Source organism: Lates calcarifer, linkage group LG6, assembly GCF_001640805.2.
Source record: "Lates calcarifer isolate ASB-BC8 linkage group LG6, TLL_Latcal_v3, whole genome shotgun sequence".
Lineage (NCBI taxonomy): Eukaryota > Metazoa > Chordata > Actinopteri > Centropomidae > Lates > Lates calcarifer.
In genome coordinates, this window is record NC_066838.1 from 13,357,160 (window position 1) to 13,371,416 (window position 14,257).

At 40.2% G+C, this 14,257-nt stretch overlaps 1 protein-coding gene across 1 annotated transcript; it reads right to left on the bottom strand.

Annotated features, from left to right (window-relative positions):
• Positions 1 to 1,842: 1,842 nt before the first annotated feature.
• On the bottom strand, positions 1,843 to 7,890 carry slc26a10 (solute carrier family 26 member 10). The gene is made up of 18 exons (XM_018666198.2): positions 7,439 to 7,890; positions 6,980 to 7,090; positions 6,655 to 6,812; positions 6,328 to 6,492; positions 6,072 to 6,224; positions 5,870 to 5,952; positions 5,612 to 5,759; positions 5,407 to 5,520; positions 4,923 to 5,000; positions 4,736 to 4,831; positions 4,012 to 4,118; positions 3,627 to 3,696; positions 3,230 to 3,412; positions 3,051 to 3,105; positions 2,822 to 2,910; positions 2,670 to 2,724; positions 2,390 to 2,496; positions 1,843 to 2,286 (listed from the first exon to the last, which is right to left on the bottom strand). The coding sequence occupies exons 1-18, from the start codon at positions 7,701 to 7,703 to the stop codon at positions 2,248 to 2,250; spliced, it is 2,076 nt and encodes a 691-aa protein (XP_018521714.1). The 5' UTR covers positions 7,704 to 7,890; the 3' UTR covers positions 1,843 to 2,247.
• Between the last annotated feature and the right edge of the window lie 6,367 nt (positions 7,891 to 14,257).

Genomic DNA, 14,257 nt, shown 5'->3' on the forward strand with positions numbered 1-14,257 from the left:
AGTCCAGTTTTGTTCTGGGGTTTTTTGTTTTTTTCTGTTATGTCTCTTTTCCTTAACAATGGAAATAAATCAGTGCTGCTGACAGTTACTGTGAAAGGATTTTTTCCTTTTTCTTTTTCATTTAATCATTTTTGGGTTGACTACAGTAACCTCAAGTAGATACTGTACACATATTCAGTTTTCCAATTTGTGCAGCCCCACCTGTAGACATATTTTCATAGTTAAATCAAAGCTTTGTCACTAGATTGCTGCTAGGAGGGTTGTTTTACATTATCTGTGTGGTCCCAGAAAACCAGGACCCCACTGGACTTGTGGGGTCTGACAGCTTCATGGGGATAAAAATGCTGGACCTCAGATGTTTAAATGGCTGTTTAAGGGTTCAGACTTTCTTGTAGTGTATGGGTTAGAATTGGTTTATGGTTAGGGTTTGAGTTAGACATTCAGTTGTGATAGTTAAGGTTAGGGTAAGGGGCTGGGGAATGTATTATGTTGATGACAGGACCCCACAAAGATAGGTGCACAAGGATGTGTATATGTGTGCATGTTAGTAGGTCTGCCGGTAGAATCTGGTTTAGTAAACATTTGGCCAGAACCTTGTATACCATGTTTTAATTGAAGTGGACTACTTCCTGCCAATTAGTGAAACACTCCTTGAGCTTTAAAAGGAAAACCCAAAGGGTACAGTGTCTAGAGGCCTCTTTGAAATATGCACTGGAAAAAATTAATAACTTGGCTATCCGACATCAAGCAAGGAAATAATTAGGGTTTTTTTTCTTTTTTGTCCTGATTTTGAACTCGCTCTACATATAGTTTTATCAGGTCAAGGTAACAGGTTTATGGTGAGGAGCAGTGTAGGGGAGACCTTTAACTGTTGGACAGCAGAGGGCAGCATGCTGGTGAGGTAAGATATTGCTTTCAATTTATGGAATGACATTTACAACCTCTGGTAAAACATACCTTAATCATCCAATAATGTAGGGTTTGCTCTATAATGTTATATAATGGTTTATGACTCTTTGTTTCTGTTGAAAGTGGTTGACAAGCTGGATCAAAAAAGTTTAATATTGTGTAGTAACAAGGTTATGTGTTTAAAGATGTTTGCTGTAATGAAAATATTCATTTATTGATACCAGTCTAGCATACATGTTGCATGTCAAATAAACCAGAATTCTCTAGGACAGATGACTCATGGTCTTATTTTCTCAGTTTAATTATTGGCTGTGGTAAACATTTACTTAGTCTTTGTTGCCATTTGAAGCCTGTATTTTTCATTTTTCATCATATCTCAGTACAGACATACATGTCTGCAGCACCTCACTAAATACAAAGACTGTTCTTCTTCTCTCTTGAAAATCTGACAGTGTGGCATGCTTCACATTCCACACTGTGTTTCCACCTAGAATGCATTCATATTTAATAACCACAATTATGGAAGTATTGATGTAGAAACCTATAACCCAGTTTACTTTGACATTTATCATATTCAGTTTTGATTCACTGCAAAGTTCTGTTTATCAAGATATATTTATCGTCAAAACAGCCACTGGATGTCACAGTTGCTGACAAATACAAGTCATTCACAAAATATTTTGTGCAGTCTCTCTGGAGTTAAAAGAAAGAATATTTTAAGACAGTATCAAATGGAATTTAATGTGCATATCTGCATATTCAAGCCCATATTTCAAAAGATATAAATATACAAAGTATTGTAACAAACTATTCAGTGCACTTTATGTATATTTATCTGTATTGCAAACAACAAACAAGAACTAAATAAATATTACTATGGTAATGTTCCAGCATATATGACAATGAAAAACACAACAATTTACAATTGGTATCTGTTATATACAGCTTTATAGGTATAAGTCAAAAATTACATAATTGTTTACTCAGATTTGTTTATGCTAAATATATGATTGTCTGTTGTATCTGCCTGATTTAGAGCCTTCTGAATTTGTGACTGTTTACTAATTCTAGATTAAAGTGTGCCAAGAATGAGTTCAATATCTGTGAGAAAACTGGTAACACTGTAATGTAGTAATTATTTTTATTCATGACATGGTGCTACAACAGGCTACTGCTTCTTAAAAACACTGGTATACAGTACAATCTGGACCAAATGCTGGAGTGCCCCTATACAGCTGAGATACATGGTCTCAGCTAATAAAACAAATGAAGTCCTAATGTCCTCCACCATTTTAGTCCCAGACACTTGGTTGAAAGGCTCGTCACCATCTCCATGCCTCATACCCAAACAGTTGTGGTGTTTTCTGGAGGTTTTTCCTATAGCAGAAAACAGCAGTATCATCATTTGTTTATAACAATCTAAATAATTCGAAATCAAAGTTTCTTTTACATTTGTGAAAATGTCTGCTTTCTAGCTTACCTTCTGCTGTTGTATATACATCACTGCATCATGAACAGTGACAAAAATGTGCTGAGGGTTCATGTAGTTCATTAGACCACTTGATGTTAGGATCTTTAAGACACTCTCTAAGAGAGCAGAAATCATTGATCAATATTCACTGTATGCAGGTGAACTCTGACAAATGTACTGTGCATATATCATTCTTCTAAAACAAAAACAAACAAATAAAAAGACTCTGCATAAAGTAGTATATGCAGAATATAAGAGAGAAAACCAGGGGTAAATAAATCATTCTTACCATTGCAGTTTGCTAAATATACATGAACCCCAACTTTCTGGCATTCAGTACACATCTGTAAAAAGCCAAGATGTTCATGTTCATGCACAAAGAAATGAAAAAAAAAGCCAATACAGTGAAAGGTACGTCATGTCATGCTTTAGCAGACTAACCTGTGTAAAGAGTCTTGCTCCAGCAACATCGACAAATATCACCCTGCTGCAATCGATTAACACTGCCTGGACATCACTCTCAGATGTTTCTGCACAGCAAAAACAAAATAGTAGCACTCTTTGGAATTATCTGCAACAAATATCTGTATGTCATAGATGTAATTTTTGGAACTGTATCCATCCATGTTTAGTACCCTCTGCACAGGCCACAGTAAAAAGAACTATTTACCTGATTTGAAGAACTCATTTTCTGAGGAAAAAGATGTGTTTGCAATGCCTCTTTCCTAAAGAAAATTGAGGGGAGATAATGAAACACTGAAATTAAACTGGATTTTACAGTGTACGTAAACTTTAAAAGTGGCTTTTTTTTTTTTGTCTCTGCTCATACGGTGATTGCAGTGAGCATACCACAGTGTTGATGGTGGCCTCTCTCTCCCGTTTCTCCAGAGCCTTCCTGGCCTTCTCCCAGCTGCGGATCTTCTCTGGCGTCAGGCCCAACAGCCTGCTCATCTCCTCCCTGAAGAAGCTGCGGTTGCCGTAGTAAATAGGCCCGTTGTAAGTCAGGATCTTCACTCCAGGCACCTCATAGCACTGAAAAGAAACCAGCATTGTCCCAACTTCATTCTAGGAAATCCATTCTGCTTTGTCTCTGAAATTACGATTATCACTTGTTGGTTGAATAATTAAGATTTTATAATAATGAATGTAAATGAGCCCATTCTGAAAGTGTCTTGAAGTGGATTGTTTATTTTCACATATAAGGGGAAATACCCAGAAAGAACAAGCATCAAGAGTATACTCTTACCTTGCTGTGGTTCTCCAGAGGTCTGTAAATTTCTGTGTTGCTGGCCCGACCCAGTACTGAACAACCAGCCCTGTTGAATAATGGCTCATCAATTTTAAATTAAAGTGACACATTATGATACATGATCTACTTAGTTTGACGGATATGAAGTGATGTGTGTCTTAAAAAAAACTCTACATGGCCTTTACTAGAAGAAGATTCATATCCTTGTTTCTGGGGCTTTAAACTTCCCATAATACATTTTAACATAATTTTTTTAGTGTGTGGTGTTGTTAGTTCATGTTTATGGTCTCATATGGTATTTCTTAAAAAAGAAAGTTTGGCAAGAGCACTGGCTGGATTGCACTGTAATATTAATATTGTGCAGAGGGGATGAAAAATGTACCTTTGTGTGCGACAGATGACAGTCATCATAGAGAAAACCACTCCGATGGCTAAGCCAAGATCCACGTTAAGTACCACCACAGAGAGCCAGGTTACCACCCAAACCATCTGTACAAAGACAGAACCACAATAACATATTGTCATGTCAGGATATTACAATTAACAATGGAAGCACGTCAGTGAAAACTATGCGTAATTCCAGCCAAGCAATCAGTGTGAAAGGGGAAGGATGAAGGTGATTTATCTGATGTGCTACCTGCACTCATGATGCAGCCTGATTAATACCTATTTTCCCTGGCTGGAGGAGTGTTTATTTCAAATAACCTTGCAACTGTGATGCAGCAGTTATTGATAAGATACATGCATCATCAATTTGTCAGCAGGCACCTAAGCTGTAGCTGATACAAAAATAATGCAATTGTGTTTCCTGTGGTTGTCTGCCATTTAAATCTGAATGTAATAGTGTTTTACTCCAGATAAGATGAATTAAACACATTTTTTAATGTTTTAAGTCTGACCACACCCCGAGCAGGATAATATGATCTAAAATGTGAAGTTACTAAAAAACCCTATTAGCTGTCTTTTATGGATCAGTTGTTGACCTAATGGTAACTGGGGAGCTAATTAACCATCCTCCCTCCACTCTCCTGTGTTTTATTCTTATGCATGGGGACCACATTACAGAATACACTCCTGTGTCTTATATTGCTAATAAATGGCCTTACAAAGTCGATCTTGCTGATTCTCCACAGCTCAGGTAAGTCTTGGAACTGCAGAAACATCTGCCTGAGGCTGGTGACATTGATGCATGCCAAGACTGCCTGAGGAGAGAGATAAAAGGATGAGGTGAGAGAAATTTCCCTCGCTCTTTCTCTGCCCCGTGTTTGTAGAGATAGAAGCATATGAACACACCTTGGGCAGGAAGTAGAACAGCGGTCCAATCAGCAGCAGGACAATCAGAACAACCAGACTAGTGAACAAGCCGGACAACTGCAAAAACACACACACACAGACAGTACACACATCAAGTGTTGTCTCAGTGTGAGCCATAAGCTTTGCTCCTTATTTAGAACATTGTCTGCATTGGCAGTACATTCAATATGCAAGCAAATCATTACACAGATGAATATAAATGTAGTATTAGGTTTTATATCATTTTAACTGCACTGTGGATTAGAGCCAGATCTGTACTGTAACAGAAATCTAAGGTACATTCACTTACATGATTGATAGAAGGAAAATTTAAAAAATGATTTCTCTGTGTATTTCTCTGTTGATCACAATTGAATGTATACACTTGTTTTATTGCTGCATCAGTAGATATAACCTAAATTTGGTTGGAATGTTTGTGCTTATTTTAAAATGCACAAAAGTTACTGTATATCATGTATACTACCTGTGTGTATCCTCCAGCACTCTCCAGTATATTAGTAGTGGCTAGAGTGGCTGAGCTGGGGAAGCAGGTGAAAAAGGAGGACACCGTATTGGAGATGCCATGAGCCAGCAGCTCCTGAAATCAAGCATGGGTTCAATGCAGACAGTTAACAGATCAGTGAGAATTTTACATCTCAACAAACAGCTGTGACATTCTTACACGTTACCTGGTTGGGATGTATGGAATATCCGTGTTTGTCAGCATAAATCATTGCCAGTGAGACTGACACGGCGTAACCAACAAATGTTATGGCCACTGTGTCTCCGGCAATGTCAGGGAAAGTGTGCAGGGCAGGCATCCGTGGCCTTGGAAATCTGAGGATGAGGGAATAAAAAGTCAAACTACTGGAAGTAACTGAGCTCATCTGTGTTTTGACTGTTTTTGTTTGTTTGTTTGTTTGTTTTTCCCAATCCAAAAAAATTACCCAGCTGGGATGTGGCCAACTATCTCAATGTTGTAAGAAGAGTCCAGTGAGGAGGCATAGGCTACACCCGTAGCAACAATCACCTGAAGAATAAAGCACAAAGCCATAACTTGTTAAAAATTATTGTAAATGTTTTATATATATATATATATATATATATATATATATATAGACTCAGCATTCATGAATCCACTCAACTAACCGTGAGGATCTCCACGGGGATGGGTGTACGCAGGCGCTGCCGATAACGCATGTTGATCTCCTTAACTGGAACCAAAACAGCCAAACACACCAGGGAAATCAGCAGCTCAGCCATGTTGGTGTGAGGCAAGTTCTCCATCACCGACGCTAAAGTCTGAACACACAAGTTATTGAGCTGTTAGAATACAGCACTACATGCCCAGATGATAACACGTTGGATTAGAGCATCAAGACCTCATTGTGAAGCATTGCTTTACCTTGAAGAGGGAGAAGGTCCCAGTGTGGCGAGGGAGCCGTAGCCCCAGCATGCTTTGCAGCTGAGAGATGGTGACATGGAAGGCGGCGGCACTGGTGAAAGCCTTTACAATCGGCTCTGACAAATAGGTGGACAGGAAGCCCAGCTGAAGACCACACATACAGAGCTGGAGCACAAGAGGTTAACATAACATTATGAGCTGTGTCAGGGTTAGGGTTAGTCTGACAGTCTTGGCAAACAGAGAGATCTGCCAACCCATTTGTATTATTATTTTTTTCATTATTATTTTTTCATTTGGACTTCAACTTTGTGAATCAGTCTGTCTTACCATAATAATTCCTGAGAGGAGCGCAACAGCTGAGGCCACTCCAATCCTCTGGGCCTCAAAGTCAGCCGCTTCGGACGAACTTGTGTTCAGTTCGAGAGGAGTGGGAACCAGCTGCTCCACCACAGAGCCTGTCATCAGGCTCACCACAGCAAAGGTACCTGAGAGAAGACCTGTCATCTCAATAACAGTGGAAACACTTGCAGTTGAGTTCAAGTTACATGCATGAGATAATGTAACGCTTTACATTACTCTCCTGTTGATTTAAACAATGTTCCCTATGTCTTACTGAAGTATACAAAAGATGTTATGTGGGCATGAGTCTTACCTGTGGACACATGGCGACCTGTGCCAAAAAACATATAGAGGACCACAGGAAAGAAGGAGGTGTAAAGGCCAAATATTGGTGCCACTGACGTGAGTAAAGCAAAGGCCATGCCTGTTTAGGGAAGGAGATTAAAAAGAACAGCTTAACAATAAACAAACCTTTTTGTTTTCTTACCTCATATTCTGAATGTAAAATCTGTCCCTGTATGTGTGTAAGGCTGAAACATGCCAAGTTAGCTGGGGACAAAAAATGATACTTAACAGATTGTATTTATTTCCACTGTGAATGGAAACTTTAGCAGTTTATTACATCTATTTCATTATCAAATTATGTTATTATTATCATCATCATTGGTAGTAGATATGTGGTGTCATCAGGCAAAACTGATTGTAATGTTATGCAATGATCAATGAAAAAATATTATTTCTCCCTTTGACGAATAAGGCAGTGTTTCCTCACCTTGCGGAATGTGAAGAATACCGACTGTCAGTCCCGCTATAGTATCTCCTAAAATCCATTTCTTGAGCCTGTATCTCGGCAGCCAGCTGAAAATGGGGACTCTCTCCCTCAACAGGTGAAGGCAGGCTCGCCTCGAACACCTGCACCTCCCGGCGAGCTTTTCCCGGAGCCGCAAACTTCCATGCGTGCTATCCTCGGAGCCGTAGGCCTGTTTGAAGCGGTCCTCCGTGTAAATATTCCTGTACACGGCCACAGAAGCGCTCATATTGAGATGAGTGATGATGGTTCACCATGCGAGCGCTGTTGTAGAGTCAGTAAACTTGGTGGCTATTGCCATACATATATAGCAGCCTCTGCCCTGACCTCAGGAGCCATTGCATTTTCCTGTCAGACTCTTCATGGCCAATGACATGGCTCAAAGCTCGACAGTTTTTGTTACAGTGTTCAACAGTTTTTTTTTTCACATCTTTGTCCTGCCTCAGACAACATAAAGGTGTTTTTCATAAAGGTTTTTTCTTCAAAATCCTCTGGGTCCTACTGCTAAACGTTTTTTTTTTTTCTTTCAACGGAAAGTAGAAAGTCAGACACACAATCTGCCCTTCCTTCACTCACAGCCCCTCCCTCCAAAAACTCATACACACCATCCTTTGCACTACACAGCTCTATCCTCCCCTATGTCCTGCCTTCAGAGCTATGCGGGAGGTACAAGCTCAGAGGAGGCACAATTAAGTCATACAATGTATGGCACTGTGAAACGCCTAAAGGGATCAAAGTCATATTGTTGGTGGGGATGAGGTGTAACCTCAAACCATGTCTGTGAGGAGTTCATTTCCGAGAAGGATGGATGTCTATAATGGGTGGGAGTTTAAACTGTGTAGCCTCCAGGAAAAGAGTCTGGTACCTATCAGACCCCTGTGAAACTCAATCACACATGGCAGCCTGGTTCATGGATCAAACCACACCTTGACTCTGATCAGAGATTGTGTGCGATGAGTGTGATGTTGTTCTTTGTCAGGCAGGAGTGAACACAAGGGAGCTTTGGATAAATACAAGATAAAACAGATAAAACAGGACCCACACCTACACTGCTAGTAAGATACGGTTTTCAAAATGCAGCTTTGAAACCTGTATAAGCATGGGGTAGAAGGAAATTGCAATTTCAAAATAGGTTCAGTCAGACTCTTGCAATTGTTAAACAAAGGAAATGAAAAAAATATAACTCAGGTTAAATTCCAGATTTGGGTGCTGTGAATGAACCTCTCCCATCTCATGAATGATGTCTCCGATCCCACGAGCCTACGTGAGGCAGTGCAGGCAATGCCACCATTTTCTATTGTTGCGTAGGACAACACCCAAGGATTTTGGCTTGAATGGGCCCAGACCTTGGCTACAGGGCCAGGATGTTTAAAGCTGAAAATTCAAAACGTACCTTACCACACATCAAACTATGGCAAAGATGGCATAGCATCCATTGTAAGGTGAGGTGCAGGGAGAAACCATCACACATGCAGGGAGGTGTGCAGGAGCAAAGCATATAGCAGACTTTTATTGGTAGTCTCCGATGATAAAACACAAAACAAAGAAAACCATGGGGAGAAAACTTGGTGCAGCCCCCCCTCTCCCTCTCCACTCAAATATACATAACCTGAGAGCCTGCCCCTCCAATTCAAATGGGCCAATCAGGTCAGAGCTCTAGGACAAAGTTAATCAAAATACACATTGTTTTCTTGCACTTACTCATTCCAACAAGGCTTCTACAAAGAACTCAAGCCAGCAGGTTCACTTCTTTCAGTACTGTATGAATAATAAACCTGACTCTAACATTCACAATGAAATTCTCTGTCTTTGTTTGCTCTATTAAATTTACAGGTTTACCATAAGTTGATAAAGAAAAACGTGAGGTAGTGTCCAACACTGGCAAATGGCTAGTGAATGAGTTAGTGCTTCTTCACAGCATCTAGTATTGCATTTGTGAAGTTGTTTTACCTTGTTGGTGTACAAAGTGGTAATGTCATAGACTATCCAACCAGGTGACAAGAACACAAGCATCAAGCTGCATACAGGTCAATGTGAATGGCTTTCACCCAGATACATTTGAGTGGATGTTTCTTTTATTCTTGTATGTGGTATGTTTACACTTTTTTTTCCCATTTCAACCCGCCTGCAGAGAAGACTTGCTTCCTGTGCAGGTCCACACTGCATTTTGTTGACATGTGGGAGGTGTGCGTGTTAGCTCCTCTGAAAGCTTCTGTGACCTGTGATTTCTCATGAAACCCTATTCTTTGTGGGTTTGTAGACATTTATGCGTATCTCCAGAAAAGCATAAAACTCCAAGCCAAGTTGATTACCAACTGCCTGATATTACATCACCTTAAAGAGCTGTGATAGCTCTTATGTAGGCAAATAATGTATTATTTACACATCCAGCTGATGGGGAGGCTACTGGCCACCTGATAAATGTAAGTTCAATATTACCTCTCCATTTAGCTCTGATTTGGTCTCCACCAACTCCTGAGGAAAATGTAAAAAATTATCCTAACTCTTGTCTGAAAACAGAGGCCTATTGCTGGAAATGGGATTGATAAGAGCATTGAGACTGAAACCAAATATTATTAGACCGACCAATAAGCTAAAGGGGCTAAAAGGCTCTGTGTTCATTACTGCAACAGCATTACATATATAAATTCTGTTTGATTTTTACACAGTGTGTCACCTCATCAGCCCAGATGAAGCCATAATTAGCAGAGGGGGTTTGGTAATCCCCACATACAGCGACAACGCAGGAGACAGGTCAAATGATTTAACCCTGATAAATATCTCCATTTCTTGCTAATGACTATTCTTGATTCTAAATTTAACAAATGAAAACAATGGCTAATGTTGACCAGAATTTTGCCCATGCCTTTGTCATTCCATGCGAGAGAAAACACTGCTAAAGATGTAACCTGAGTCAAGCAGGGTGTAGGTGAGAGGTCCACTGATGCGTTACAAAGGTAAAGCACTGGATGGACATCCTCCAAAATGTGATCTGTTCCCTCCTCACTAATGTTACCAAGCTAAATGAAATAAACAGACATGCATATAAAAAGTTGTTTTTGTTCCAGTGTCATATTCCTAGAATTTCTGTGTCTCTGGTGGAGAGGAGATGCAGTGATATAAGGGACTTCCTTTAAATGCCAGGAATGTGGGCCATTGTGTTGATCAGCTCCAGAGAATTTATGAACATACCGACGGCATGGTGTGTCTGCGGGCTGTTTAAACAAGATATTAATCAGTGGTAAAAGGAACAATGTGTTGAATGGAAAAGGATATGGAGTGTTAACCCCAAACTAGACAAAACCCTTCTGCTCCATCATAACACAGACAGCTCTTTATGAATTCAAACAATGAAAATGTGAATACCTGAGTGGCACAACAAGCCGCAAAGTATACAGCTGAGCCATTTACACAATCCAGTGTGCATTCAATTAGGTTAACAGCACCAACAAACAGGGTATCAACACCTTTTGGTGGGCACAAAATGTGTCAAGTGATATGACCATTTTCATCTGACAAACAGGCATATTTTAAACGTGAAGTCACACTGCAGAAAACTGTGTTTTTGAATGTGTAAAATTAGATGAAAATCAATAATTTTCTGTTACTCTCTGGTATGTGTTTCCATTTTCAGTGTTGATGTTTTGCTTACAGAGTGTTGTGAGGCTTGTAAAAACATACACTTTGATGGCAACTGTAGTTATGTTTGGCAGTGTACCTCATCATCCCACTAATACTCACTGCATTAGCATTAATCAAATTATAAAAATATCTCATCCACCCTGTCTCCTTCATGCTGAGTGTGTGTCCTGATCTTACAGGGTCTTTCTATTATTCTCAACCAGGGAGAGGCTCCAGTCATTTTGTGGCCTATAGTTCCTGCTATTGTTCTTTATCTGCTTTATGGGATGCTTGTCCCGACCCCCCATGGCATGTTACTTTGGAAATGACCTTGTCAATGAGGCTGACTGCTGGCAGCCAAAACCCTCTTTTTGTATCCCTGTCTCCTTACCTCTCCCATCCCTTTCCGTGTTCTGCTCCTCTCCATCCATTAGTGCCTGTCCACATATTTACATTGTTTGACTTCAAGAATCATGCCTCTCTGTAGAATTCTTCCTGTTGGTTCATGAATTTGCTGTCATTTGTCACTCATGCCATACAAACTTTCTGCAGGGGTTAAGAGCTGAGCACAACCCTGGGATTTGTCTCACAGCCCTTTGATGTGGATTGGAAAGTGTATATTTCATAGTGGCTTGTCAAGCTCTATTATCTGGGCAATACAATAATCAAAGAAATGTTGCATTCTTTAACTAAAGACGTTGTATTCCTCTGCTAATTCCTCTGTTCTTGACTGTACCTGTAATTAAGCATGTCTTGATTTCCCAAGGCAACACACTATAATCTAATTACTTTCTGTCAAAGATCTGTAGATAATTTCCCTCCCATGTTAACATTCCTAATTCTCACACAGCTGAGGCCATGGTTGTGAGGCATCAAGGTTTTTAAGTGTTTTTTTCATACCTTCCCTGTTAAAACAGTTTTTTAACTTTGCGCGAGGAGGCAAGAGGCTTCAGAGAGAGTTGCTGATTTCCTGTCCATTCTTGATGAACGTATCCTGACCTCTACCACACCTACACTGGTCATGTCCATTCATCAAACATCTGGGTCATGCATCTCCTGGGCGGGTAAGGCAGCACCCGCCTATATTTACAGGCTCCCCAAGGAGCTCAGCCGCACGCTCACAAAAGCATCCTCCACAATTAAGTTTTATGCTCTCATTAAGGTAACAACAAAGATGATGACTTAACGATGCAATCCATTTTAACCTGGGTTAAAGGACATGAACATACTGCTGTTTCCCTCTGTATAAACGGTGGGTGGATTATGTAAAGTAATTGTTTGGTCTGCTGCTGGTGGAGGAAGAGCACTTTAAAGAGCGTAATCTCCTCTGCCCTTCCATGCTGAAGACCAAACATACGAAAACAGACAATAAAAAGGTCAACGCCTTGCCTAAGCAGCCCGTCTGCTATCTGAAGAGAACAAAAGGTGAGACCTGGATTCCCATCTGACCGTCCTGTATCTGCTGATAGTCCCTGTCCTGTCCCCTTTCCGGATATGGTACAACTCATGAAAAAACAAACCACTCAATTCTGTTTAGTCTCATCTGAGGTATTTTTGTCTGACAAAGTTGCCCTTCTTGGTGACTCACAATCCACGCTTTCACTCCAATAGACATATATGGTACCATTCTTTGCATAAAATCAGCCAGTTTTGTTCCTCAGTTTTTTAAAATCACTTTTAGAAGAACAGCTCAATTTACTAAACCATGCAGAGGAGCTGTTTTGACCCACAGAGGCCTTGGGTTGACTGGAGAGTCATGGGATGTGTCACTTCCTAGCCCATGCCAAAGCATTGTGCAGCTCAAGTACACAACGGCGACACAGCCTTGAACCACATTGTAAGAGCCGCTGCTGCATTGTCTGCTTCACCTCAACACTTCTGTCAGCACTAGATTCACTTTCAGTTGTACACGACGAAGAAACATTCCCCAGTGTTGTCATTCAAAAGCCTTCAGGCAACACCCTAATGTAAAAGTTTTAGAACTGGTTTATGTACACTAGAAAAGAATAAGTAGTCACACATGCATTACACACAAAGTAGTGGGCTAAAAGAGAGACCTCCATCTGAAAAATGTTGTGTTGATACACCTGAGTAAATTTCTGCATAGTAAAAATACACACATTGGACACATAGACTGTGAAATCAGCCATAGTGATGGGGGTTGAAGGGAAAGGGATCTGCCATAGTGACTCTAGTATTTTGTCTTGTGCGTATGACTCTGATGGAGTGGGTCCTTGAGAATCACCAGTGCAGCTAGGCTCACCTCACACAGAGTTCAGAGCAGGTGTGCTGTGCTCACTGCCCAAAATGTTGACTTGGCAGCTTTATTTATTCATTATCTCTAGTGGTATAGCCATGCAGTCTTTTTCATTCAGCTTTTAAAATTTCTTTCTACAATATACCAATACACTGGGAGTGCAGTCACATCCCTTTGCCAGAGACAGTGACTCATTCACTTCACAATTCTTACAAGAACCATTTAGAAAATAGTTGATTGAAAATAATAGTTTTAATTGACTCTCGCTGGACCCCTCCCCCAAACAGTGTTTATAATCATAGCTTAGCAACTGTAAACAGGAACAGCCAATGACTGTATCATTGGGCACGACAGACCTGTTAAGCTTAGAGGCAGTATGCATGGGGATGTAGAAAGAGAGATACATCCATCCATCCATCCATTATTTATACCACTTATCCTTAAGGATTGCGGGGCCTGGAGCCAATCCTAGCTGACACTGGGCAAGAGGAGGGGTACACTGTAGAGAGATCGAAAGACATAGACTTAGACTAGACTATGAAAGAAGGAAAGACAATAACATTGCATACAAAAAGTTTCTTTTTCTATTGCCTAAAGCAAAATTTCTGTCTTATTTTACTGTGTCATTTTTTATTTTAGGATTAATTTGCTCTGCACTCCAACACAAGAACACTTTACTTGTTCCCTATCATCACCTGATGAGGATGCTAGTGATCCATGCTATCTGAAGCTGATGATTAGCATGCTATTAGCATGATAACATGTCCAACCCCTTTACATGGTTCTTGTTTTAAAATCTGTCAGTTGGAGACCTCACTACAGGGTGTAGGTTAACTCAACCTTTAAGTTTGAACTCATCTATGGATGACATGGTTTTGCTTGACAGCATGTTAACTCCTCCATGC

What these genes read in the sequence shown, in the direction of transcription:
- slc26a10 (XM_018666198.2), bottom strand. Translation starts at nt 7,703, where the DNA reads ATGAGCGCTTCTGTGGCCGTGTACAGGAATATTTACACGGAGGACCGC. An exon ending in GGACCTTCTCCCTCTTCAAG is followed by an intron (nt 6,225 to 6,327) that starts GTAAAGCAATGC and finishes TTGTGTGTTCAG; the next exon opens with ACTTTAGCGTCGGTGATGGA. An exon ending in GAGCAAGACTCTTTACACAG is followed by an intron (nt 2,725 to 2,821) that starts GTTAGTCTGCTA and finishes GGCTTTTTACAG; the next exon opens with ATGTGTACTGAATGCCAGAA.